The 26,095-nt window shown below is 44.8% G+C and overlaps 1 protein-coding gene across 5 annotated transcripts in view; it reads right to left on the bottom strand.

The window, feature by feature from the left end:
- Positions 1 to 26,095, bottom strand: part of PTBP3 (polypyrimidine tract binding protein 3) — a 683,480-nt gene that overhangs the window by 357,182 nt on the left and 300,203 nt on the right. For all 5 annotated transcript variants that reach the window (XM_085641272.1, XM_085641268.1, XM_085641270.1 and 2 more), the window contains one exon: positions 23,256 to 23,425. In XM_085641272.1, the coding sequence (XP_085497398.1) occupies positions 23,256 to 23,425 (170 nt within the window). The remainder of the gene's footprint in view (positions 1 to 23,255; positions 23,426 to 26,095) is intronic.

Below are 26,095 nucleotides of genomic sequence, written 5' to 3'. Positions count from 1 at the left end.
GGAGTTATCTTCCTTTCTGGGAGGAGGATTCCTGTTGGATGGCTGGTTGTGATCTTCAAAGGAGACCTCTATTCTTGTGATATTATCATTGAAGAAATTGGCAATGTAGTCACACCATTCTTTGGAGATCTGCATTTTCTTTGAAGTCAGCTAGGGGAATTTGTCTTAAGTTTCTTATCCATTGAAGGTTTTTTTGCGAACGCATTTGGTGGTGATGCACTATGTTGATGTGGAACAGAATGATGTGGTAGACCAACAAGTCGACAGGAATGATGCTGTTGATGGGGAGGGTTTTTTCCAGGGCTACGATAGCATCAAGGGTTGAACCTTTGTTGTGAGTTTGATCCCTGGAATGCTGGAAGAGGTTCTTGAGTAGAAAGTAGTTTAAGGAACTATGTGGAACAATTTAAAATTAAGGATTATGTGGAACAAATGTTGACCACAATGTTCGGCCACAAGGCCTTGTTGTGCCTCCAGATTGAGGACAGAGCCCATCGATCTCTCATGGCCAGGTATCCTCCGGTCGGTCCATCTCGCCCAACTATAGAATGCCTCTAAAACTTTACAGATGGAGACCCTGCTCTCAAACTGGCCCGGGAAAAATGCTCTATTTAATGGCAACAAGGTATAACTTTCTTGGACCTCACCCCGGCTGTATGAGAGATGCATAGGAAGTTCCTGTCCATTAAACCACAGCTGTTAAAGGAAAGCATCCCATACGCCATACTGTATCTGGCCTGTCTCAGGATCACCAACCATGAAAAACAGCACATTTTTCAAACTCCCCAATAAGCAGCAGGCTATCTGAAAAAATAATTGTGGAGAACTCTAAGAAAAGAGTGAGAGGGCCCCCCCCCCTCCCAGTGGTCCACCCACTGTGACAGCACTAAAGTAAATGTTAGTCTGAGCTCTGCACACTCTGCTTCTCAGAAATTCGGTCTACATATCATATGAAGTTATCACAGCACTCATCTTTTGCTTATATAGATTTCTCGTGTTAGACTTCTAAAAACCAAACATTTTCCATCCTCCCTCCAAGCCTCGCTGGTGCAAGGAAGAAATGTACGTAGGCTGAGTGATGTAGAACAGGATAGTAGATTTATTCATCAGGTTACTTCCTTGTTGGTTGATTACAGGAAACAAGATAGATACATATTAGGCCCCACCAGGAGCAGCCTCCTTGTTGCTCAGCCCATCCATTCCAACTGAATCTCTCTCCAACTCAAACACTCCAAACATTCCAGTGACATCACCGATGGCTGAGCAGCAAGGCAGAGGACACCAACAGGGAGGATGCATTAAACAAGTAACACATTACAACGCTCAATCCAAACGAAAGGGGGCAAAGCTGGCCCTCAGGTTCTCCCCCGACCCCCCCCCCCATTGGTTACAGCGTACTTGGTTCTACATTTAACCCGCAAGGGTTTTAGTTATAGGTTCTTTCATTTTTGTTTATGGAGAAAGGAGCTCTTGGTGCAGTTAGAGGACCAGTGTGAGGGTTCGGAAGTTGGTTGATTTTTGCAAGGTTCATGGTACTTCATGACACTACAAATGCATACACTTACAGCATACAGGTGGTACAAAACCATATTCATAGATCATCTGATCATTGCTCATCAGCTACATACCACATATCTCCATATGCACAAAGTAAAAAGAACAGCAACCCTTAGATGCCTCATCTGGAGTGTTAGAGGTTTTAACAACCCCAGTAGCCGTTTCACGAACTGGCATTCCTATACTGACACTACATCAATATTGCCCTCTTGCAGTAAACTCATTTGCCACCTAAGAAACCTACCCAGTTCACTGGTAGAGAAGTAATGAACCACATAGCCTTTTCCTACTTTGCTTATGCTGGTGAAAAGGGGTGCCATTCTGCTGGGTGCCACACCCACATCGTCCTAATGAACTCTTATGACCCAAACATAGAAGATCCAGATTTTTACACTAGTTTGAGGGTGATTGTGTCCCCTGATCCACGGTCATTGGTCTGGGGATTTTAACTGCACATTACAAAGACACATTGACTGGTCTCCAGCTGCATCAAAAGCCAAGTCGGAAGCAGTCAACAGACTACACATTATAAAGAATAAACATTCAGAGGCTCTGCAGTCCACGATATGTGGTCCAAGTTGGACTACTGGCTGGTCACACCAGACTTTGGAATATGGCCCGCACACTGATGAATCACTCCTCGGTACTACTTCCGCTCCACCTACCAGACTCTACACCCTTTGGAGGACTCCGACAGTTAAACCCTGCGCTATTAGGAGAAAACATTCCGTCATAAGCCACAAGCAGGGATACTAGAGTGCTTTAAACTCAATCTGGGCACAGTGGAGCAGTTGAGCTCTGTTTGGGAAGCTGCATTACTAAATAATTAATTTGGCATATACAAGTCACTCCAAAAGCACTTGAACAGCTTAGAGAACTACAAGAACCGGCTATGGGGGGAGTGGACCAATACTCAAGCAGAACAAAAATAACTGAATACGATTAAGTAGCAAACAGAGAATGTAAATACTGTGGCAGTTACGCTAAGGACCGCACCTATGGTAAGGGCAAAAAGCCCTGGAAAATCCCCAGTGGCACTGATTAAGTGCACATGGACTGCCAACGACTTCATGGAAATTGTAGACACATCAAGCTGCCACTTTCAGGGCAATGATCAGATACTCTATTCATTACTATTTCCCCAATCTTTACACTTCGAAATACAACTTCTCCCCAGCCCAGGTAAACAACTATCTTGACTTTATAGCCACAGCATAGCTAGGAGAGGCGGACAGAACATTCCTAAAAGAACACTTTGAGCTCAACAAAATAAAAGCACCCATCACGGGGCTCCCAGCAGACAAGGCACCAGGGCCAGACAGCGTCCCTGAAATGTTTTATTAATAATTCATTAATATCCTAGCACCATATCTACTACAGATATACAAGGAAGAATGTCAACAGCATATTCTCTCCTACACTATGCGTGAGGTACAACTAACAACATTAGTTAAGCCAGATAATAAGCTGTCGGAAATATATGAATCTTACAGGCCTGTGTCACTGATTAATTGTGATGCTAAGCTAAAATCCTATCTAAACTCTTTGCAAACCCTCTTACCCCCTTACTGTCAGACCTAGTCAGGCCAGACCAAACAGGGTTTATGAAGGGCTGCTCCAAATCCCATAACTTGTGCACATTGTGACCTACTTAATGATTTAGACCTAGATGCAGCTGCAGTCTTCCTTGATGCAACAAAGGCATTCAGTTACCTGGAATAGTGATACCTCTTCCATACTCTTGCAAGGATGGGACTGCCCAGCCCATTAATTGATTAGCTCAAATAGGTATATACTGCTCTGTTGGTCCGCCTTCGCATCAACAATATCACCCCGTGACCATTACCCATCTCACGAGGAACTCTTCAAGAATGTATCCTGTCACCCAACATATCTGCACTGGCTCTTGAACAAATCAAGCCTTGATTAGACAACACCACACTGAATATGTACTTCACAACACTAGCTGTAATATAATAAACAGCCATATTACCCAAGCTTCTCTACCAATTAGTAAATCAACCCATAGTGTCAATAATCCGGTCTTTCAAACATTAAAAACACAATTGATAAGTCTGGCATGGGTAGGTAAACAAGCTAAGATCAGATGAGACATTACCTTTACACCTGGGAGGTTTTGAGGCAGCCAACCCTGAATTACACTATTTGGGTGCTCAAGTGAACCTCGCACATTAGAACTGGTATTGTCCGACCCCTACATGCTATATATTGTGGTTGAAATGGATGGCGTGGATTCTCACTGATTGGTGTTTCAATCTCAATACAAGAATGGCTTCATCTGCTCAAAAGACTGTCAAAATAAATCCCGGATGGGCATTATCCTTTTATCGCAAATCTGGAAAGAACTAAGGAAGAGAATATTGTTAGACTTTAGAAGGAATTCCACTGGCTTTAGTGTGAAATCGCCCTTACAAGAGAAGAGCATCTTTTCCACCATTTGGAGTCAACTTGCCTTGCTTGTGCTATATTAGCATGAATGCAGAAAGGGCAACCAGGGTGGCCTCACAGCACCACATATATGAACTTGGGCTTACGACAAGTAAGGATTATGTTACTTACTCTGTAAGCATGTATTCTACACATGCTGAGCTGTAGATTCACATGCTTTGCAGACTCCTGTGATCTAGTGTTGGGTCCAGATGTTTGCAAGTTTTTTTTTTTTCTTCGAAGTAGTCTTTCGCCAGTCACGAGGTAAGGTGATAGTACGCATGGGCATCAACTCCAGTGTTAGATTGTTTTCCCATAAGAGGGTGAGAATGGAGTAAATGAGTAGTATAGAGATGTCCATTCATGTAGAATATGAATAATAATGATGACTGCAACAACTATAGGTCCACTAAGAAGGGGGACCCCTGAAATGAGATGCGGGCAGGTATACCAGGGGAACTAAGGAGTATCAGGAGCAAAAGAGAATACCTGCCACGAACTGATAAAGAACAAGGCCCTAAACAGGGTCCAAGAAATTAATAACCACCGCCGATAGGCAAACCCAGACAAAGAAGAGCACAAAAAAGGATATAGATAGGTTTATGAATCTTTTAATTATCTTTTTTATTTCATCATTTTAGTTTGTGAAAATATCGAGAAAAGTATTTTTGGAAATTTAAATGTGTAAATTGACAGCAACAACCAAGGTGAGTATCAAAATAGTACAATTCCTATACATCAAATAGCTAACAGTCCCACAAAGCTCCTTCAAAACACCACAATCATACTAACTCTCATTCAACAACAACATCATACAACACATCACATTAATACACACTAATAAAAACATGTACAAAGTTGAATGGTCGTTTCACAATTCATGTTCAATGAATAAACTTTGCACAGCCCGAAGGGCTAAAAAGAGCGCCAATGAGGACGTTTTTGAATAGCCAAAGTTAGGCTGAAGAAAGCCAACGCGCGTTTCGGTGTACAAGCCCCAGCAGGGGCTGCACCTTCATCAGGGCGAAGGAAGGGAGGGATGGTGGGACAGGCACACCTGGGTCCCAAAGTGGATCGCAGGCCTATGCAAGGCCTCTTTACGAGTGGTTGCAATCTTGCTCTTGCTGTGCAGCACCCTCCAACTAATATGGGCCTGCGTGAAGAAGGCTACCTGGCATCATCCACGGTCCGTACCACATTGATGCTGGCTGCGGGCCGGCAGCTCTGGTACCGAGGCTGATCTTCAGAGCTGCAAAGGGAGCGGTGGGCTAACTCGCCCGGTCCCGTTTGGTTTTGGGTCCTGCTGGCAGATGGGTTTGTATTCCTTTCTCTTGCTCTCTAGCCCTCGCCGCTTCCGCATCGTCCTGGAGCCGCATCGTCCTGAGAGTGGAGTTGCCAGCAAGCGGGACTACGTTGCCCAGAGGGCCCTGAGCCTCACACCTGCAGCGCATCGCTCACCGCCACTAGAAGAAACCTCGCCGCTCCCGCTGGCGCAGGAGCCGCATCGTCCTGAGAGTGGAGTTGCCAGCAAGCGGGACTACGTTGCCCAGAGGGCCCTGAGCCTCACACCTGCAGCGCATCGCTCACCGCCACTAGAAGAAACCTCGCCGCTCGCGCGGGAGCCGCATCGTCCTGAGAGTGGAGTTGCCAGCAAGCGGGACTACGTTGCCCAGAGGGCCCCGAGCCTCACACCTGCAGCGCATCGCTCACCGCCCAATAAGGTACCACCACTACTTCCGCCGCGCGGACGCACGCCGGACGAAGCCCGGACCAAGGGCGGGCCCGTTTGAGCCCGTTAGAGACCGTGTAAGGCCGGGCCGGGCCCTCTCCCGTTGAACTACATTGAAAGGTCTGTTACTTCCTGATTATTACTTTGGTTCCCGACTTAAAGGGTCAATCTCCCTATGTACTGATTCCGTATTACATTAACTAGTGTACAGAGTGCCTGGTGGACTGTTGCGGCTGTTCGTAAGGAGGTAAATAATCTCCCATTGAAGAATGACCACTGCTCCTGTAACTGGTCGAAAGTCCCTTGTCGGCACACTAGACCAATTTTTGGTAAGAGTCTCATCTATCCTGGACAAGGAGATTGATGTTACCGAAAAACGATTGTCACTGGGCCCTCTCACTAACAAACGCTCCTCGTTGGGCTATTTGTCACAAATACGTTCCCCTGTTCGTAATGTGAAACAGGCAACCGACATCAATGATGTTAGCCTTGTGCTGGATGTTTCTGGAAATAATTCCCTTTGCCATGTTACACCTACGCACTGCATCCCAGAATCTGACGGAGCCAACCTTAATACTAGACATAAAAAGGGCCCTCCAAACTTAACCCATATCATCGGTGTTTCTGAGTGTGTAAAGACTCGGTCTGCTACGAACTTAAAGGTTAAAACACCCGTTTCGAACAACAATGAATGTCTGAAATCCCTGAAAGCCAAGAGAAAGGGTAGAGAACCGCCAAATGCCGGACATACAGCAAAGTCCAGAAGAATCACCCCCGGGGTCATACCTGAGAATATCCCTGCTCCCCAAGAAGCAACCTCAGCTGGTGGGATGGAGAGCGCCCTAATGTCGCCTTCTTCGGTCCCACCGAAGGACTTGCAAAATCTGGGAGAAGACTTTTGGGGGAAATTGGAGACAATCTTTTATAAAACTTGCCAACCAATCTACGAAAGGTTGGATAGTATTAAAAATAGATTGACCTGTTTGGAGCCGATGTATTCGTCTATGCAGTCTCGGCAAAAATATGTCACCAATTGCCAGGGGCGCGATAAATTATCTGCGAAGACTCCCAATAAAAATGCCCCAACTGTTGATACGGTAATTATTTCCAATCCAACTATTGCTAAAACCAACCCGCCAGTGCTGGGTAAGGTAACCCGGAATATAACCCACACACCAACTGTAGGTAACCTAGCGAGTGGGGGGAATACACTAGCGATAGCCAATAGCAGCCAAGTGATAAACGAACCAGAAAGGGAAGTACCTAGCCTCTTAGAAACTAGGAAATTACCAAGCATACACCTCCCTCCCGAGTCAAGTCCCTATGTGATAATACTGGCAGGAGTTAAGCCCTTGGGACTAGACACTAGGGAGGGCTACAGGGAACTGAAGAATAAGTGTGTGTATTGGCTAAATTCCAACCGCCCCTTACCACAGAATGTATCAACAGAAATCCTCTTTGTGCGCCGAGTCAACTGGGTGGGCCCAAAAAAGAAAAATATAGAAGGAGATTGTATAATAATCAACTTTAGAGATTCAAGTGCAGTAGAGCATATTTGCCATTGGCCGAATTTAAACTCTTGTACCCCTATTCTCTCTCTGCCCTTGTCCTTCTTCTATGGTAATCGCCTACAGCCCAACATAGAGGCCTTCGGGCATAGAGGTATCGATATGTGGCCCAGAAACAATAGATGCCCCAATGCGCAGCCTGAGGAAATTAGGGCTTCCGGTTTGGAAGACTGCGATTGACGACCAAACCCCTACTGTAGGAGGAAACATCCAAGCAATGCAGTAATAACCCTTGCAGAAAAACAGGTAGCTTTTACCGCTTCAATCGAGGATGATTATGTTGGTAATAAAACCACTAACAATACAAAATTGGATCAGTGCCAGTTGGGGGAAAAACACCGGCCAACAATTGAGACCGGGTTAATATCCCCACTGAGTTCTGCTACAGTATTAGTTGGTACAACTGGCAATACTGAGCTTGGTACTACAACTAATGTGAGTACTTATAGCACTAATAATCTGACCCCTTTAGTAAGGGAAAACAAAACCCAAGCCCAGTACAATGGAATCTAAGACCTTACAAGGGAGGATTGATAGAAAGTGGCCAACTGACAATAATGTCTTGGAACATAGCAGGCCTAGGCCAAAAAATAGCAGACCCTGACTGGCTGGGCTTTATATCCAAATTCGATATATGTCTCTTTCAAGAGACTTGGTTGACAGATCCCCTGTTATGCAGAGGATTTCTTAACTATTATATCCCAGCCCTAAAAAATGCAAGAGGTCGCCCATCTGGCGGGTTAACCATATGGCTAAAACAAGATTTAGGATGTCGAGTTATCCAAAGACCCAACACTAGCGACGATATTTTATCTGTAAAGATTGTTTCAAAGGATGGGACAAACCTTGAAATTTTTAACGTTTACGCTCGAGGTTTGCCGGGGGGAAAAAAGTCCCCAGTAGTACAACTACTGGAAGAAATGATTGACTCTCTGCCCTCGAACTACTTACCCATTATAGCAGGCTACTTTAATGCCTCGTTTGAGCCCCTGGACCATGACATATCCCAGCTTGCCGCTGAAGAAGACGCAAGCTGGGGAATTCCACCCATTGAGATTGCACCAGTAAAAAGGTGGACAGGGGCAGCAATCCAGTTAAGTGGATTATGCCTAGGGAACCAACTGAGAGCAGCTAATGGCAGGAGTCTGTCTGACAAACGTGGTTTAAACACTTTCGACAATGGTCGTAGGGCAAGTAGAATTGATTACTTATTGATCCACATCAAACTCTGGCCCTATTTTATAGATATGGAGGTAGTTAACCGACCAGAGAGTGACCATCATCAGCTAGTCTCTTCATTTAACATGTCCTTACATTAAAGCCACAAGGTACAAACGAGTCAGAGCACCATCTGTCAAATGATATGCGCCACCTAAAATGGGATCGGATTGCCGATGACCCGAGGGCTCTACTAGCAATTAAAGGAGAAGTCATCTCTGCATTAGAAGTATCGGGCTTATTGGTAGAGGGACAAGACCCTCATCAAATAATAGTGGGAATACACGCAAGGCTTTTTGCGGGCCTGCGAAAATATTTCCTTAAACCCGCCCCTAACAGAAACTTTAAGACACAAAAAAAGGAGGGTTGGTACAATAACAAGTGCAGGAAAGCCCGGGACGAACTAGGTAGAGCACTCAAACAGAAAGATCCAATACTCGTAAGATCTGCCAGGTCATACTATGGGAAGAGTCTCAAAGAGGCAAAGGTAACCTGGGAAAATGAAATATGGAAAGATCTTCTTGAAGCTTCAAGGAATAAGAATAGTAAAGTCTTCTGGGACACATACAAATGGGACAGGGGTGGCATAGCAGAGCGTCCCCAAAACAATGTGGCACAGAACGCTTGGTTAGATTATTTCAAGCCCCAGTACGCCGCGCCCCCTCAAAATTCTCCTATTGAGACATTTCCCAGTGTACCTTACAAAAAGGCTATATTTTCATTGAAGGATGTGGATAGAGCCCTAGATGGAGTGGTTAGGGGAAAGGCCCCTGGAAGGGATGGAATCCCTGCAGATATGTTTATCAACGACAGAAGTCTCTGGTCCAGTTATATTATGCGACTAGCCAACGCAATTGCACAGGGAGCGGATATCCCGCCCTCGTGGAAGGGTGCTGAAATCGTCCCTGTATTTAAAAAAGGGGATAAATCAACCCCAAGCAACTATAGACCAATCAGTCTAATTGACTCGGTCCAAAAGATTATAGGCCGCATGTTTCTCCACATAACTCAATCTTGGATGGATGACTATAACATTTTAAGCCCAATGCAGGCAGGGTTCCGTTCCCGGATAAGTACAATTGACCAAGTCTTCCGTTTTGTCAACCTATATTGGAAGACGGTGGTCTTGGGGAACGGTGCCCTTTATGCGGTCTTTGTGGACCTAAAAGCAGCATTTGATTTGGTCCCAAGAAGCAAGCTTTGGCAGGTCTTGATGGGACTAGGAATTGCACCCGAACTTCTCACTGTGATCATCCGCTTGCATGAGGGAAATGTTGCCAGGGTGCGGTGGGGGGGTGCGGGAGAGGTGACCGAGGACTTCCCGGTTGGCAGAGGAGTGAGGCAGGGGTGCGTCCTGGCGCCGACCCTGTTCTCGCTTTTTGTCAACGGGGTGGCCGGCCGGCTCTCGCAGACCCCCACTGATGCGCCGGTTCTGGCAGGAGTGCGCATCCCTATCCTCATGTTTGCGGATGACACGCTGATTATTTCTAAGACCCCCAGCGGCCTGCAAAAGGCTGTCGTGTGTTTTGAAGAATTCTGCACAGAAAGGGGTCTGGAAGTAAACACGGGGAAGACGAAGTTAATGTCATTCAATGGATCAAAATCCTTTAAAGGGAAAATATATATGAACAAGTCACCCCTGGAGGAAGTTACTTCATTTATATATCTGGGGATATCGCTACAAAAAGATATGCGATGGGGAAACCAACTAGACTGCGCTGCGCTACAACATAAGCAAAAAGCGGGGGCCTTGCTGACTAGATTCAAAACTTCACTCACAAAGCCAATCTCCCCAGCCATAGAAATCTATGGAACCAAGGTCCTGGGCTCGTGCCTCTACGGGGCCGAGCTCTGGGGCTTTAATAACTTGAGTAGTTTGAAGGCTTTAGAAAACGCATTTTTGCGTAAAGTCACAAACCTTCCTCCCAGTACACCACTGCGACCCTTATTATTGGATCTGGGCAAAAAACTTTTGGAACATCTGGTGAAGCTACGTCCAATATTATATTGGCGTCGTCTCTGGTGTACTGATGAACTAATTCATTACAGGAGTGGCTTTGTGGATATTATAGAATCTGACAGGTCCCAAAAAATATCATGGCTGCTTGGGATAAAATCCCTTTTGGGCAGTATAGGCCTGATTGAACTTTGGAAAAACCCTGCAAACACTGTTTTCCCACCTAAAGAAAACCTGAAAAAGATGTATTGGGAATGGGTTTACAAGCTGGAAACCACCCAAGGCCTTTCTACCCATCTAACATCCCGCTTTCTTGACCTAAAAGCTCATCCCCAGTTAGAGAAGTATTGGGATATTATTGAAAAAACCTCTGACCGCAAGTTATATTTCCAGTTGCGGGTGGGAACACTATCCGTCGCGGAATTCACTTCCAGATGGGGGACACAAGGTATCAACAATGACAAATGTTACAGATGTGTTGAAGTATGTGAGAACATTGGACATGTATTATTCTTCTGCCCAATGTACGTGGTACCCCGGAAAAAATGGCTACAACCTATTTGTAAGCTTTTGGGTATCAGAAGATATGCTATTGCCCTTCGCATTCTGTGCACAGATCCTACTCCCCCCAATATGTATAGCAGTGGCTAAGTTTCTGGGGTGGGCCTGGAGTATAAGAACAAAAGCTCTGAGGCAAATCGCCAATTTTCCCCCCGTGTAAGAGCATTGTATCCTGTAAATATTTCTTGCAGTAACTACCTCATGTATACAGCTAAAGTACCGGGTCTATAAAGTTATGTTTAGCTGCCGCCTGTATATTATAAGTTGATATGGACTGGTCTCATTCTCACGTCTTGCTTTTTATCCACATTTCTTAAAAAGTAACCAAGCTTGACGGCTATTTATATATTTAATTGTAATTTTAATATTTTAGATAATTTATATGTATTTATATGTAATGTTTGTAAATGTGCTTTTATGACTTAATTGCCGAATAAAGCTAATTGAATTGAATTGAATACAATCAACAATCCATCTAGAAACACCAGATTTAGAGATAGGTTTCCCTTTAAGAGGGGGAGCAAAAGCAACAAAAAGAAAATGCTACTTACAAGTATGCATCTGTTCCTGGCATGTAGAGCTGCAGAATATCATACTTTTGCATAGATCGCCATCTGGTCTTGGGCTCAGATGCTTGCACCTTGTTGTGGTCTTGGAAGAAGTCTTTTGAAGTCATGAGATAGGTGACTCCTCCCTTGGACGATAGTGCGCATGGGCATTAACTCCATCCTCAGATTATTTTTCGCCATGATGGGAAATTATGGAGTTTGTAAGAAACAGAAAAGATGTCCATGTGAATGTATTTAAGTAAGATAACACTGGAACAGATACAGGTTCTGGGGAGGCAGGTGGGCGTATGATATTCTGCAGCTCTACATGCCAAGAATAGATGCATACTGGTAATTAGCATTTTCCGTTCGAGGCATATGAGCTGCAGAATTCATACTTTTGCATGGCCTGTACAGCAGTGGCTCCCTTAGGGGTGGTCACCTGTATCTGTTGCAGTGGTTTGGAAAAGTGTCTTAAGAACAGCCTGATCTACAGAAGCCTGTTGCTTTGCCTGCACGTCTACACAATAGTGTTTGGTGAAGGTGTATGTAGTAAAGCATGTCGCTGCTTTACAAATGTCTTCTAGGGAAATGTTCCCTAAGAATGCCATGGAAGCCCCTAGTTTGCGTGTTGAGTGCGCTCTAGGGGGAATTGTTAATGTGCGTTTTGCCTTCTGGTATCATATTTGAATGCATAGGACTATCCACCTGGCAATTCCAGCTTTAGAGATGGGGTTTTCTATATGAGGTGGAGAGAAAGCTAGAAACAGTTAGTTTGTCTTTCTAAAAGGTTTAGTCCCGTCAATGTAATAAAGTAAAGCTCTTTTGACGTCAAGTGTGTGAAGAGCTCGCTCTGCTACGGAATGTGTGTTTTGGAAAAACACTGGTAACTCTACAGATTAAGATGGAAAGCAGAAATTACTTTGAGAAGGAATTTAGGATTTGTTCCAAGAACCACCTTGTTACGATGTAATTGTAAGAATGGTTCTTGTATGGTTGAAGCCTGGATTTCACTTCCTCTCCTGAGAGAGGTCATTACAACAAGGAAAGCTACTTTCCATGTAAGGAACTGCAGTTCACGTTTGTGTAAAGGCTCACATTGGGGACCCATGTGCCTAGCAAGGACAATGTTTAGGTTCCACACCGGAGAGGGTGGCAGTGTGGGAGGAATTATCCTTTTAAGGCCATCCATAAAGGCTTTGATAGCGGGTACTCTAAACGACGACAAATGTCTGTTTTGCAGGTAGGCGGCAAGGGCAGCCAGATGTAATTCTATGGATGAGTATGCCAGATTACATCTTTGTAGATGCAGCAAATAGCAAATGATATTCTGAATGGAAGCATCTAGCGGGTCAATTTTGTTGTTATTGCAGTAAATGACTAAACGTTTCCATTTGGCTGCATAGCAAGCTCTAGTAGTAGGGTGTCTGGCTTCTTTGATAATGTTCTTACAGTCTGGTGGGAGGTTAAGGTAACCTAACTCTAGGACTTCAGGAGCCAGATTGCTAGATTTAGTTGTGCTGGATCTGGGTGCCTTATCTCTCCATGGTTCTGCATCAGCAGCTTTGGTGAGAGATGTAGTTTTTGGTGTGGAACTACTGAGAGTTCGAGAAGTGTTGTGAACCATGGTTGCCGTACCCATGTGGGAGCAACTAAGATCATCTTGAGAGACTGCTGCTTGAGCTTGCGTACTACTAGCGGAATGAGTGGGAGTGGCGGACAAGCGTACGCAAATCTGCCTGACCACTTCATCCATATCGCATTGCCCTTGGACAACGGGTGTGGAAACCTGGCGGCGAAGGCTGGGCATTTCGCGTTTGCATGTGTGGCGAACAGATCTAGGTCTGGTTGGCCCCACATCTAAAAAAAATGGTTGAAGAACGTTAGGATGAAGTTCCCATTCGTGTATCTGCTGTGTCTGACGACTTGGCAGATCCGCAATCGGATTGTGCACTCCTGGAAGATGTTCTTCCAGAAGATATATGTTTTGCGGAATGGCCCATCTCCATATGCTTTGCGCTAGATGAGACCACTGCAAAGAATGTGTTCCTCCTTGTTTCTGTATGCAACACATTGTTGTCACACATTGTTGTCATATTGTCCGTGCGGACCAGGACAGTCTTGTTGAGGAGATGTGCTTGGAATGACTTTAACGCTAGAAATATTGCCAGTAATTCTAGGTGATTGATGAGGAGCACTTTTTGCTGAGTGGCCCACCTGCCCTGACTAGTTTAGGAGATGGGCTCCCCAGCCGGTGAGCGATGCATCCGCTGTTAGCACTATCTGTGGAACTGGCTCTAGGAATGGCTGCCCTCGGGAAAGGTTTTGTGTGTTCCACCACTGCAGAGAGCGAAGTGTGTGGCTGTCCATCAACACCAGATCTGTAAGTTGACCTTGACACTGATTCCACTGACGTGCTAAGCATTCTTGTAAGGGGTGCATATGAAGTCTTGCGTGAGGTACTATAAAAATGCAAGAGGCCATCATTCCTATGAGCTGCATAAACACTCGAGCTGGAAGGGAGTGTTGGGGTTAAAATTTTGTGTTGAGGGTTTGCATACTGGCTATCCTGGCTGGATTTGGGTATGCTAGAGTTTGGAAGTGTCTATCGTGTCCCCTAGATATTGATGTAGGTAGGAGGGCTGTAGAAATGACTTGGTGTGGTTTAATGTGAACCCCAAGTGGTGTAGCAGCTGAATTGTTTGGTGAGTGTGATGAACACACTGACTGTGTGACTTGGCTTTTATAAGCCAGTCGTCCAGGTATGGAAACACATGGATCTGCGGTCTTCGCAAGTGTGCAGCTACTAGCGCGAGACACTTTGTGAAGACCCTGGGTGCTGTGGTTACTCTGAATGGGAGAACCTTGAACGGATAGTGTTGGCCGTCCACTGTGAACCTAAGATATTTCCTGTGAGCACAGTGTAAGGGAATATGGAAGTAGGCGTCCTTGAGATCTAATGTGGCAAGGAAGTCGCCGTGTTGCAGCAGTGGAAGGACCTGTTGGAGAGTGATCATGTGGAAGTGATCTGACTGTATGTAGAAATGGAGAGGTCTGAGGTCAAGTATTGGCCTGAGAGTACCGTCCATCTTGGGGATTAGAAAGTACAGGGAGTAAACCCCTGTCCCTTGATGCTCTAGGGCAACTGGTTCTATTGCATGCTTTTGAAGCAGTGAGAGAACTTCTGGTTTCAGAAGCGTTAGCTGTTCTGTTGACATTGGACACTGTTGGGGCGGTATGTGGGGGGGGCGGGGGGGGGGGGTTTGCAGTAAGTTGCAAGCAGTAACCATACTGGATAATTTGTCTTACCCACCTCTCTCTAGTGATGGAATCCCAGACAGGTAGGGACTGGGAGAGTCTTCCTCCAACCAGAGTGGCATGGTCTGAAGGGAAGTCATGGTTTGTTAGTGTGGGAGGTGCAAGTGTTGTTACCACGGCCTCTTCCTTGGTTATTTCCCCTGTACCCACCTCTGAAATATCCCTTGTAGGGGGATGTTTGTGTGGGACTTTTGTAGGAGGAGGAAGCAGTGTCTGTCCTGATGTTCTTGGCTATACCCCTTTAAAAGGAGCGACAGAAGGAGCCTCGTGTAGATGGAGACTGTAATGCTCCCATCAATTTTGTAGTCTGTCTTTTTTCATTTTTTCTAAGGCTGGGTCTACAGCTGGGCCAAAAAGTTGCTCCCGATTGAACGGCTGATTCAGGATAGTAGTCTGCACTTCTTGTTTGAACCCAGAAATACACAACCATGCATGCCTTAGTAATAACACACTAGTGTTGATTGATCTAGATGCAGTGTCTGCTGCATCGAGAGGACATTTAATAGTTGCGTTTGTGATTAACTTGCCCTCCTGAATCAAATCATTGGCTTTGGCCTTGTATTGGTCAGGCAAATGCTGCATTAGGCCCTCAAGCTAGTGTAGTGAGCCCTATTGTATCTGGTAAGTAATGCTTGTGCATTAGCGATCATCCAGTGATTAGCTGCCTGGGAGGCAACTTGTTTGCCTGAAGCGTCTAGTAATTTAGACTTTGTCTGGAGGTGGAGCATCACCGGAGGTCTGAGAGTTGGCACGCTTCCTAGCATTGGTCACTACCAGGGAATCTAAGGGGAGTTGGCCTTTAATGTAGGTGGGATCATTAGGGGCGGGTTAATATTTATCAATCCGAGGATTGAAAATCCTGGTCCGGACAGGGTCTTTGGAAACGTCTGGAGCATGTTTGATGACAACTTTCAGCATGGGTAATGTTTGTACTGTCTTTTGTGTCTGTGCAAAAGTGTCTACCAGGCAGTCTTCCTCTGTTGGGTCTGAATGCATTTGAACACCAGGATATTGGGCAGCCCTATCAATGAGCTGACTAAAACCAATGTTGTCATCTGGGGGAGATGGCCTTGTTGGGTATGCATCTGGATCAGGAAGGGATGGAGGATCTACAGGGTCATTGTAGTCGTCCCATGTGTCCTGTGGTATGTTAGTGTCATCATCAGGATCATTGAAAGGGTCATTATGTCCACCCCAGTCCCCTAGGTCATCATCATCCTGTGGTGGTGGTGAGTATGGAGTAAGTATGGGAGACTTTGGAGGAGAGAAAGGCTTAGTAGGAAGAACAGAAGACGAGGGTCTTAATGGTGAAGTTGCAGTCTTTCTTCACAGGCACCTCAGGAATGTGTGGGGTGTCCAATTTACTCTTGTTCTTCAAGATTCTGACAATACGGCCTGTTTTAGGGTCCACATGCAGTGTTTTCTGTTTCGGATCGATGGGATCTGGTAGAACAGTTCTTCCTCACTGGTGTCTGCTTTCGGCGCCGATTTTTTCGGTTCCGAACGTGGTTTAGATTTCTGCTCTGGGGCCTTAGAAGAGGTTTTTGGGTCCTTTGGCGTCTAGTCCGAAATCTTTTTTTGGATCCGAAGGTTTTTGAGCTGTCTTTGGATCCGAGGCCTTTTGTTCTTTTGGTGCCAAAGTGCTTGGTACCAAGGCCTTTTTGGAGACAGGGAAGTAGGATGTGTTCCCGCTTTCAGCACCAACGGTGTTTTTGGGGAACAGACGAGCGGCTTGCTCGGTCCCGAGCCGCCGGAAGGCTTCTGCTTTGTCTTCGGAGCCAGTCCCGGAGGCGGGGCTTCTGAAGTTCTCTTTCAGTCGCGACTATGGCCTTCAGGCTAAGTCTTGACCGGAGTCGTCTTTTTTTTCGGGTGGGGTTGGGGCAGGGGCAACGGTAATCACTCGTTGACCTAGAGTGATGTGGTCATCAGAGTCTGAGTCATCTGCTTAGGATACGATGTTGTGATCCTCCGAATCCTCTGCCTCTGGAACGTCAGGGCCTTCATCGAAGATGTCTTCTGGCACCAGTGCAGCCTGTTGCGCCATAACGTGTCGTCAAGCTCGGCGATTATGGATAGTCTTCTTGGACCGGAAGGAGGCGCAGGCTTGGCAATCTTTCTCAACGTGTTCGGGCGAGAGACAAAGGTTGCAGACCTTGTGTTGATCGCAGTGTGGGAATTTAGCTCCAAACTGGGGGCATTTTTTGAATGGAGTCCTTTTCATTAGCCGTAGGCCCGAATGGCACAATAGGCCCAGCAGCCCGCGTTGATGCCCGGAATAGAGTATTTGAGTTAGGGTGTCGAAAGGCACGCAAACGAGAACAATACCATAAAGTTTGCGATGGTTTGCGCTTCGAAAATGTTTAGAAAACATGGAACTGAACCGGAGCGCTGAAGTTACATCCGAACCCGATGGTGGAACCAGGAGAGCCCTTTGAGTTGATAAAGTTTTCGGGGGACCCACAAGCCAACGGGCAAGGAATCGCAAAGACGACTCTTCAGGAAACGCTTCACAGGAGCCCGTGGTCACTCGAGATGGGGCAGGCCTCCGATATTCGCTGCAAAACCTGCTGGAGGCTTGGCCCACAAGTGGTCCAATGCACAAGTTCGTAGAACGTCGTGAAGGGGTTGCACTTGACAATAGTGCACGGTGCCTGGGTATTGCTGTTCCTCATCACTCGTGGAGTCCACTCGCCTATCTCGTGACTACAAATGAATTCTTCCAAGACAACAACAAGGTGCAAGCATCAGAGCCCAACACCAGATGGCTATCTATGCAAAAGTATGAATTCTGCAGCTCATATGCCTTGAACAGTTGTTTTGCGAAAGTCTTTTGTTCCGTCAATACACTATAATGCTCTTTGACATCTAATGTATGTAGAGCTCTTTCTGCTACAGAATCAGGTTGGGGAAAAGAAGACCAGTAACTCAACTGATGGTTAATATGAAAAGCAGAGCCTACTTTTGGAAAGAACTTTGGGTTAGTGCAAAGAACCACTCTGTCTCGATGGAGTTGGAAAAATGGTTCTTCTAAAGTTAATGCCTGAAGTTTACTTACACACATTGGTAAAGAGATGGCAATCAAAAAAGCAACCTTTCAAGAAAGAAATTGCAGTGGACAATTGTGCAATAGTTCAAAGGGTGGACCCATAAGTCTTGTTAGAACAATATTAAGGTTCCATGCCGGTGCAGGTGGACCCTTTGGTTGTATCACTCTTAAGTCCTTCCCTAAAGGCTTTAATTACTGGCACTTTAAATAGAGATAAGTATTGTCTGTTTTGAAGATATGCAGCCACTGCTGCAAGGTTTTAGGCGTATGGGCGTATATACTAGGCCTGCACATTGTAGGTGTAATAAATAAATTATTTGTTGTATAGAAGCATCTAGTGGTTCAATCGTTTGGTTATTACAATAAATAAACATTTTCCACTTTGCTGCATAACATGCTCTAGTGGTAGGTTTTCTTGCTTCTTTAAGAATTGTCATGCAAAACGACAGTAGTTAAGTATCCGATCTCTATGATTTCAGGAGTCAAACCGCTAGGTTGAGCTCCTTGGGGTTTGGATGTCTGATTTCTCCATGGTTCAGAGTGAGACGGTTTGGGAGGAAGTGAAACCTCTGATGTGGAACTACTGAAGCTCCAGTGGTGTGGTGAACCATGGTTGACGAGCCCATGTGGAAGCTATCAAAATGAGGGCGAGATATTGGCCTGAGCTTCCGAACCAGAAAAGTAAGAGGGAGAGGCGGAAAAGTTTAAGCAAATATCCCTGACCAGTTCATCTATAGGGAATTGCCTATGAATAGAAGGTGAGGGAAGCTGGAGGCGAAGTATGGGTATTTTGAGCTCTGAGCTGTTGCAAAGAGATTTGTGGGAATCCCCTTTTTTGAAAGTATGGAAGAAGGACTTGAGGATGGAGATCCCACTCATGCACCTGTTGCTACAGCCTGCTGAGGAGGTCAGCTAAATCATTACCCCTTCCTTGGACGGTGTTCTGCTAGCAGTTGGGACTTTGTGATGTATTGCCCAACTCCAAATGGTCTGAGAGAGGCGTTATAACGGTTGTGTCCTTCGCGCCACCCATCCTCTGTTTTTGTACATAGGTGTCATATTGTCTGTCCGGACTAGGACAACTTTCCCTATCAGGTGAGGTAGAAATGCATTTAGTGCTAGGTGAACAGCTAGAAGTTCTAGGTAGTTGATGCAGAGACTTGTGTTTTTTGTCCCATAGACCCTGAACTGTTAGATGTTTTAGATGGGCACCCCACTCAGTAAGGGATCCGTCCGCTGTTAGCACAATCTGTGGAACAGGGTCGAAAAAAGGGCCTTGCTTTTGATACGTTTTGTGTGTTCCACCACTGCAGAGAGCGATGGGTGACATTGTCTACCAACGCTAGATCTTTTAATTGACCCGGTCATTGATTCCATTGACGTGCCAAGCATTCTTGTAGAGGATGCATGTTTAATCTTGCATGAGGTACTATGGCAATACAAGATACCATTAGCCCTAAAGTTGCATGAAAGCTCTAACTGTTAGGTACCTTATTGCTTTGAAATTGTAGCAGCAGTGTTTGAAAATTGTGAATCCTAGCTGCATTGGGATAAGTTAGACCTGTTTGAGTGTTTAGCATAGCTCCTAGATAGGGCTGCAGCTGTGAGGGCTGAAGATGGGATTTTGTGCATGGACTGTGAATCCCAACTGCTGAATATTTATGACAATCTGAGTGTGTTGTAAACACTTGTGGTGTGTATTGGCTTTGATGAGCCAATTGCCTAGCTATGGGAAGACTTGAATTTGTGGTCTTCTAAGATGAGCTGCTACTACTGCTAGACATTTGGTGAATACTCTGGGTGCTATAGTTACTCCGAATGGGAGTACTTTGAATTGATACGGTTTTCCTGCTACCACAAATATGGGGTATTTGCGATGTGCTGGGTGAATAGGGATGTGAAAGTAGGCATTCTTTAAGTTTAGTGTTGACAAAGTTGCTTGCAGGAAGAGGGGAAGCACCTATTGAAGTGTGAACATATGGACGTGTTCTGACAGTATGTATATGTTTAGGGGTCTGAGATACATTATTGATCGGAGAGAACCATCTTCTTTTGAGATTAGGAAGTAAAGTGAATAAACCCATGATCCTTGCTGTTGTATTGGAACTGGTTCTATAGCTCATTTTGCTAGAAGAGCTTGTACTTCTTGTTTGAGCACTTGTTGGTGCTCTATAGACAGTTTATGAATGAGAGGTGGAAACTTGGGAGGATTGCTGGTGAGCTCCAGGCAATAACCATGTTGGATAATGCCCAACACCCATTTGTCTGATGTTATAGATTGACAAATGGGAAGAAATTGATGCAATCTTCCCCGACAAGTGTATGATGATCGGGGGCAATTGTTATCAAGTCACTGCTTGTTGGGAGATGGAGAGGTACGTGTTGGCGTACCTCTGCCTTTAAAATTGTTCCCTCTGTAACCACCTTTGTAAAAATCCTTTAGAGGTGGGGGGGATTGATTCTGTGGTTTATAAGAAGATATGTAGGCATCTGTGGAGGTACTCTTTAAGGCTCACCTATAAACAGAGCGGCAAAAGGAGTCTCTGTTAGAGGGTGACTCTAGGGCTCCCATAGATTTTGCCACCTGTGTCCTTTTTCATTTTTCAAGCGATTCATCCACTGGAGGACCAAACTATGCTCCTTATCGAATGGGGCATTAAGTATAGTCTGTTGTACCGCTGGTTCAAATCCAGAGATTCTTAACCATAAGTGTCTTCTGAGGAGAATGCTAGTGTTAACTCCTCTGGCTGCAGTATCAGCAGCGTCTAAGGCACACCTAATAGAAGAATCAGAAATGAGTTTTCCTTCGTGTACTAGCTCCTATCCTCTTTTCTTATGCTTCTCTGGGAGATATTGGAGTAAATCTTCCATTTCGTCCTAGCGGGCCCTATTGTACCTAGCCAAAAGACCTAGTGTATTGGCTATACGCCATTGGTTGGGTGATTGTGCAGCCACTCTTTTGCCAGCGGCATCTATTAGTTTGGACTCCTTGTCTGCAGGTTGTGCAGCAGATTAAGTATTTGAATTTGCTCTTTTACGAGCACTGGACACGACTAAGGAATCTAAAGGAAGCTGGCCCTTGGTAAAGATTGGGTCAGATGGTGTGTGTGAGGGGGGGAGGGGGGGGTATATATTTTATCCACTCTGGGTGTTATAATACGCATGCTTACTGGATCTTTAAAGATATCTTCAGAATGTCTGATCATGCCCTTTAACATAGGTAACAACTATTGTCTTGTGTGGTTCCTAAAGTTTCAAATAAGAAATCTTCTTCCAAAGATTCCTTGTGTAAAGTGACTCCATAGTATGTGGCTGCCCTGGCAATTAACTCCTGATATGAAGGGTTGTCATCAGGAGGAGAAGGTTTAGCAAGGTATGGATCTGGGTCTGTGTCTGTAGGAGGATCTATATTGTAATCATCCCATGGATCTGCTGGTGGTTGTCCATAAGTGTCCTCCCCATCACTTGCATCTGGATCTGTAAGAGGGGAGCCCTGTGGTGTGATATCTAAAGGATCTGAAGGTGGTATAATAGGTACTGGTGAAAATGGTGGAGGGGTATGAGGAATGGGGTTAACAAAGCTGGTAGCCATGTCCTCCTTTTTCTTATTGGGGATCTTATATCCTGTGTCTATCTTCCTTTTAGAGGATGGTATCACTGGCTTTGAAACACATCACTGGCTTTGCTAAACATCGCACCCACCTAACCGATGTTGGGAACTCAACCTCATACCCAGTTAAATACCCTGTGAATTGCCCTTCTCAGCTGGAATGCACTCAATGTAGTCTGGCGTTGGGCTATTATTGAGTTACTTGCTAGGGATGGGACATATGTCATATTCTGTGCTTGGCTGGTGGCTTAACCTCTTACGAAAACGTGCACTGTTATGTATTATGAAGGAAGAGGGGTACACCAGAGAAGTACACCCACTTACAGCCCTGAGGCTTGTGCTTGCCAAGTGAACACAACTAATTACGGACGATCATCCACTGACAACCATGCGTGGTGTGTGGGGAGGGGGGGGCGGTGCAGAGGAACCTAGCTGTAAGACCAGCGGTTGTCCAAGTAAATATGCTAACATCTGGGTTCAGCGGTGGGAGCATTTTTAAATTTGTGGGCATACATGCAGAGATGCTCCGGCCACTGACCTACTATGCCTTATGTATAGATAATGTTATAATTTCACGACTGTTGTGCCTTTTCAATTCATATTGCTTTATTCCTCAGTATGAGCTGATGTGGATATTAAACGCCAATAAAATGTTTTAACATAAAAAAATGGCTGCAATCTTCTCCAAGAAAGACTGTGAAATATTAATTTTGTTAAAGTTTTCCGAGTCACCCCCTTGTAACAGCGTAGAAGTCTGCTTCCAAAATTTCAAAGTTTCGAAGCTTTTCACATAGGACAACCTCTTTTATCGAACTTGAGCCAGTAAATCAATGACAAGTGTGTTCTGTCACACTCCAATAGTAAAAGTGAAAACTCAAACAAAGGTTGCTTTCTCATTGACCCAAGACATAGAATAGTCATCCAAAGAAATTTGCCACATTATCAACATGCTGTCTTTTCTACAATAACAACCCCCTGTAGGGCAACTACAACCATCGATATTACAGCCAAAAAATGATTTGGTATCATGAATCATCATCTAGAGAAATGTATCATGAATAGAGGTCATTATGAAATCCTTTATTCGGTTCGGTCTGGCTGCTTGGTGCTGAAACCCATGCTGGGGTAAGAGTTGGCATGCGTAATCCTGCTAGTAGAATTCTTACCTTGTTCAGATACTTTTAAGACCTTACAACAGGAGGTCTAATTAATTCTCGCTGATACACAAAAAATAAATATTATGAGCGAAATGAAATAACCAGTCCCAAAAGAGCATCACAAACAATACAGTTAAAGGATGAACAGCCTTGTCCTCACCCTAAACACTTAGATTTGTTTACATCCATAAACATGGGTTGGATGTTTTTGTAACTGATGTGCATATTCAATTCAGAAACCCCCAACCACCCATGACCCCTCCAAAAGACCAAGTATATGGTCACTAAAGCTCCGAACATTCTCTGCACGTGGTTTTTTTTTTGAGCACCACTGTTCATTGTCTGGACGATTACTCCCATAATTTGTAATTGCATCCACTTGGTATCGCATAAACCATAATGAAGCAATGCTATTGATATTTTACAGTATGTACTTCATCCTACCTTTGCTTCCACATGCAGAGCATACTTAAAATATGGCTAAGACGTATGCAGTCATAAGCAGAGTTTTGACAGCACCTACATTAACTTAACGTACCTGGCTTTTTCCTTTTAACATCAATATATTAGTGACTTTGCCGAAAGGTAGACCTAATGACACAACTTCTGCTTCAGTGACATCATTTGGAATTTTGCGAAGATGGAGGACACGAGATGGAGAGCAGGGAAACCGATCACCTTTGAATTTCTTACTGTCGTTCCCATTAGCTGCAAGAAAAATATTTTATTGAAAATATTTATTTGGTGACTGTGGTTAAGGCTTTCGGAACCGCAGTGTGTTCATTACTACAAAGAAAACAAGTAACACAAACAAGCACTAGCAAAGTCAATAGGTCTTGCTTTAATATAAACACATGAATCATTACAGTAAGACAAGGGTGGGAGCAAGCTAGAGGCTACTGAGAGAACTGGTTCTAAAAGTCCCTCGTGCAGTTCAAAACGAGCACCCCAGTGGAGGCGGAAAGATTCATCCAAACAGTCAAGAAAAATAGCATTAGGTGAAATATAAACACTCCACTGGGCTAAACTAAAACAGTATTGACAAAATCTCAAGCCAATGACAAAGACTGCTTGAAGAAAGCTAATGGTTTAAATGGGTGCCCGAAAAAACACTATGTACATTGTTAGTAACTCTGTTTGGCAGCTGCACTCTTAAAACAGACCTAAAATCAGAATTACATGTAGCACCAGTTTTTGGTTAAACTGAGGAATCAACTTTGGAATGCCCAATCACTCATGTTCAATAGGTCACCTCTCGTACTCGTTTCACAACACTGCAGGGTGTCTTAAGAAATACTCTACAGATTTTGCATCCACTGCGAGATTACTGCAGGATTAATGAGAATTGATTCAAAATAAACAGTCTATGAATTTCCTATAGAAAAAGGTAAACTTTGAAAAATGGTATAGTGCCATTCTCCCACAAAATATTCACCACATTCCATGCACACATTTGCAGGTATTGATTATCCCAATTAAAACCTTTTAGGATGCAATATTTGTTTTAATTAACAAGTTAAAGAAATCCCTTATGCGTGAGAAATGCAGGCCATCCGAATGTGAAAACTGAAACCGAATGGTTACAAGCAATGCTTTAAATGGAAATAGAAAAGTGTAGGTACTAACTACTCCAGAATACCCGCTTGCCTCATAGAAGTGCTAGCTTTCCAGTGATGAGAAATGCAAATTATTGGAGTGCAGGTACTCATCAGTGCCTGACAACAGCTGCCCATTTAAAACGCTGGTTACAGGAAGAAAACCTTCAGCTCACCTTAAAGGCTACCTCTTTGAAAAATGCCAAACTGTGGTGAAAAATAGGTTGTTTGATTCAGCTCTGCATGTTCCTGAAAACGTAGAAGAGTGTACCTTCTGCGTAGCAAACTGATGGTTGATGCGATTAATAGGGGAAAACCGACTTTCATTCGGTGCACCATTTCCCTATTTTTCCTCAAAAACTAGCTATTTTCTTGGTTGGCTTTCTTCATCTATGCCCGGCTGTTCTATTTAATGAGGCCCGATGCGAAAGAATAGGAATTGTGAGCGGCGATTTAATACCAGATAGCCTGTGATTTTAGTTTGAAACAATCTCCTAATATCGTTCTAGTGAGCTTATTGAAATAGCAGAAGGCAGCAGGAGAACCAGAGGAGGGTCGGGCAATTCGAGATGTCTGAAACTTTTTTGCAACACTCGTTTTACCTTTACGTTTTGCTTATTTGCACTTCCAGCACTTTCTCAGGTGGGGCTTTACGTGAAGTAGGCTCTCCTTGGCCGTGTTCAGAGCCAGCCCGATAGCACGGAAGCGGGAGCTATTTTGGCAGGTGTGCCAGCTTTGTTGCATCACTCTTGGCCACTATTTAATGATGCCCGGTGCACGGACGCACGGCAAAGGCACCTCAAATGCAAGCCCATCTGCGTCTGGCCAGGGCCAAGAACCCCTGCCCTTCTCGACCCAGATGGTACGCACAACACCATACAGAGACCTTAAAGAGGATTAACCAAACACTCAGGAGAACATGCTACCACTTGATGGAACCAGCTATCCTGCCCAGCAAATGCCAAGCATGTGGTTACAGGCTCAGCATCCCCAATAAACCCACAGAGGGTACCTATGCAGCAGAGAGCCCTCAATCAATTACTGGTGAATAAAAGCACCCGGCTTCAGCCAACCACCACTTGGGCTCATGTTACTTCTTAATTGCAGGTCGTTATCAAAACACAGTTGGGACATATTCACCCTGCTGGAAGACCAACAACCTGCATCACTTTTCCTCAACGAAACATGGCAGAACGAGGACTGCAGGCCAGACATTGCGATAACGCTCCCTCCAGGATACACAAGAGCAAGAAATGATAGTCTGGAAGAAGGTGGAGGGGTTGCCATTATTTTTAAAGAATTTTGAATGTAGGTCCAACCCAATTACCATTGCAGGCTGTGAAAATGTGATGTTTTATATCAAATTTTCACACTCATTTACATTCTCAGGTCCGCTCCTCTATAGACCTCCTGGGTCTGAGGATTCCGAAAGTCCTAGCACTGCTCAGTCTTCACTCAGTGAATTTCACACTGCTGGGAGATCTGAATATTAATTTTGACGACAACACCTGCACACAGGCATTAAGCCTGTTGAACAAGTTACTTACCTTCGGTAACGATGTATCTGTAAGAAACATTAGTTAGTTAGATTCCTCACCTTAGAATATCCCCAGGCGTCAGACTGGATCCGGAAGATTTTTCGTCAGCAATACCCCTTGCGAGTCGCTAGGCGTAGTCTGCGGCTCCGCGTCCATCGTCTGCGTCGTGCGCCGGAATGACGGAGTACTTAGACGCCGCCCTAGCGCGCTGACGTCAGTTCTTGTACATAGCCTTCCACGCCAGG

The sequence above is a fragment of the Triturus cristatus genome, chromosome 2_2, assembly GCF_964204655.1.
Source record: "Triturus cristatus chromosome 2_2, aTriCri1.1, whole genome shotgun sequence".
Taxonomy (NCBI): Eukaryota; Metazoa; Chordata; class Amphibia; order Caudata; family Salamandridae; genus Triturus; species Triturus cristatus.
Note: the sequence above shows the minus strand (reverse complement) of the source record. Positions and strands in the feature narration are given on the sequence as shown.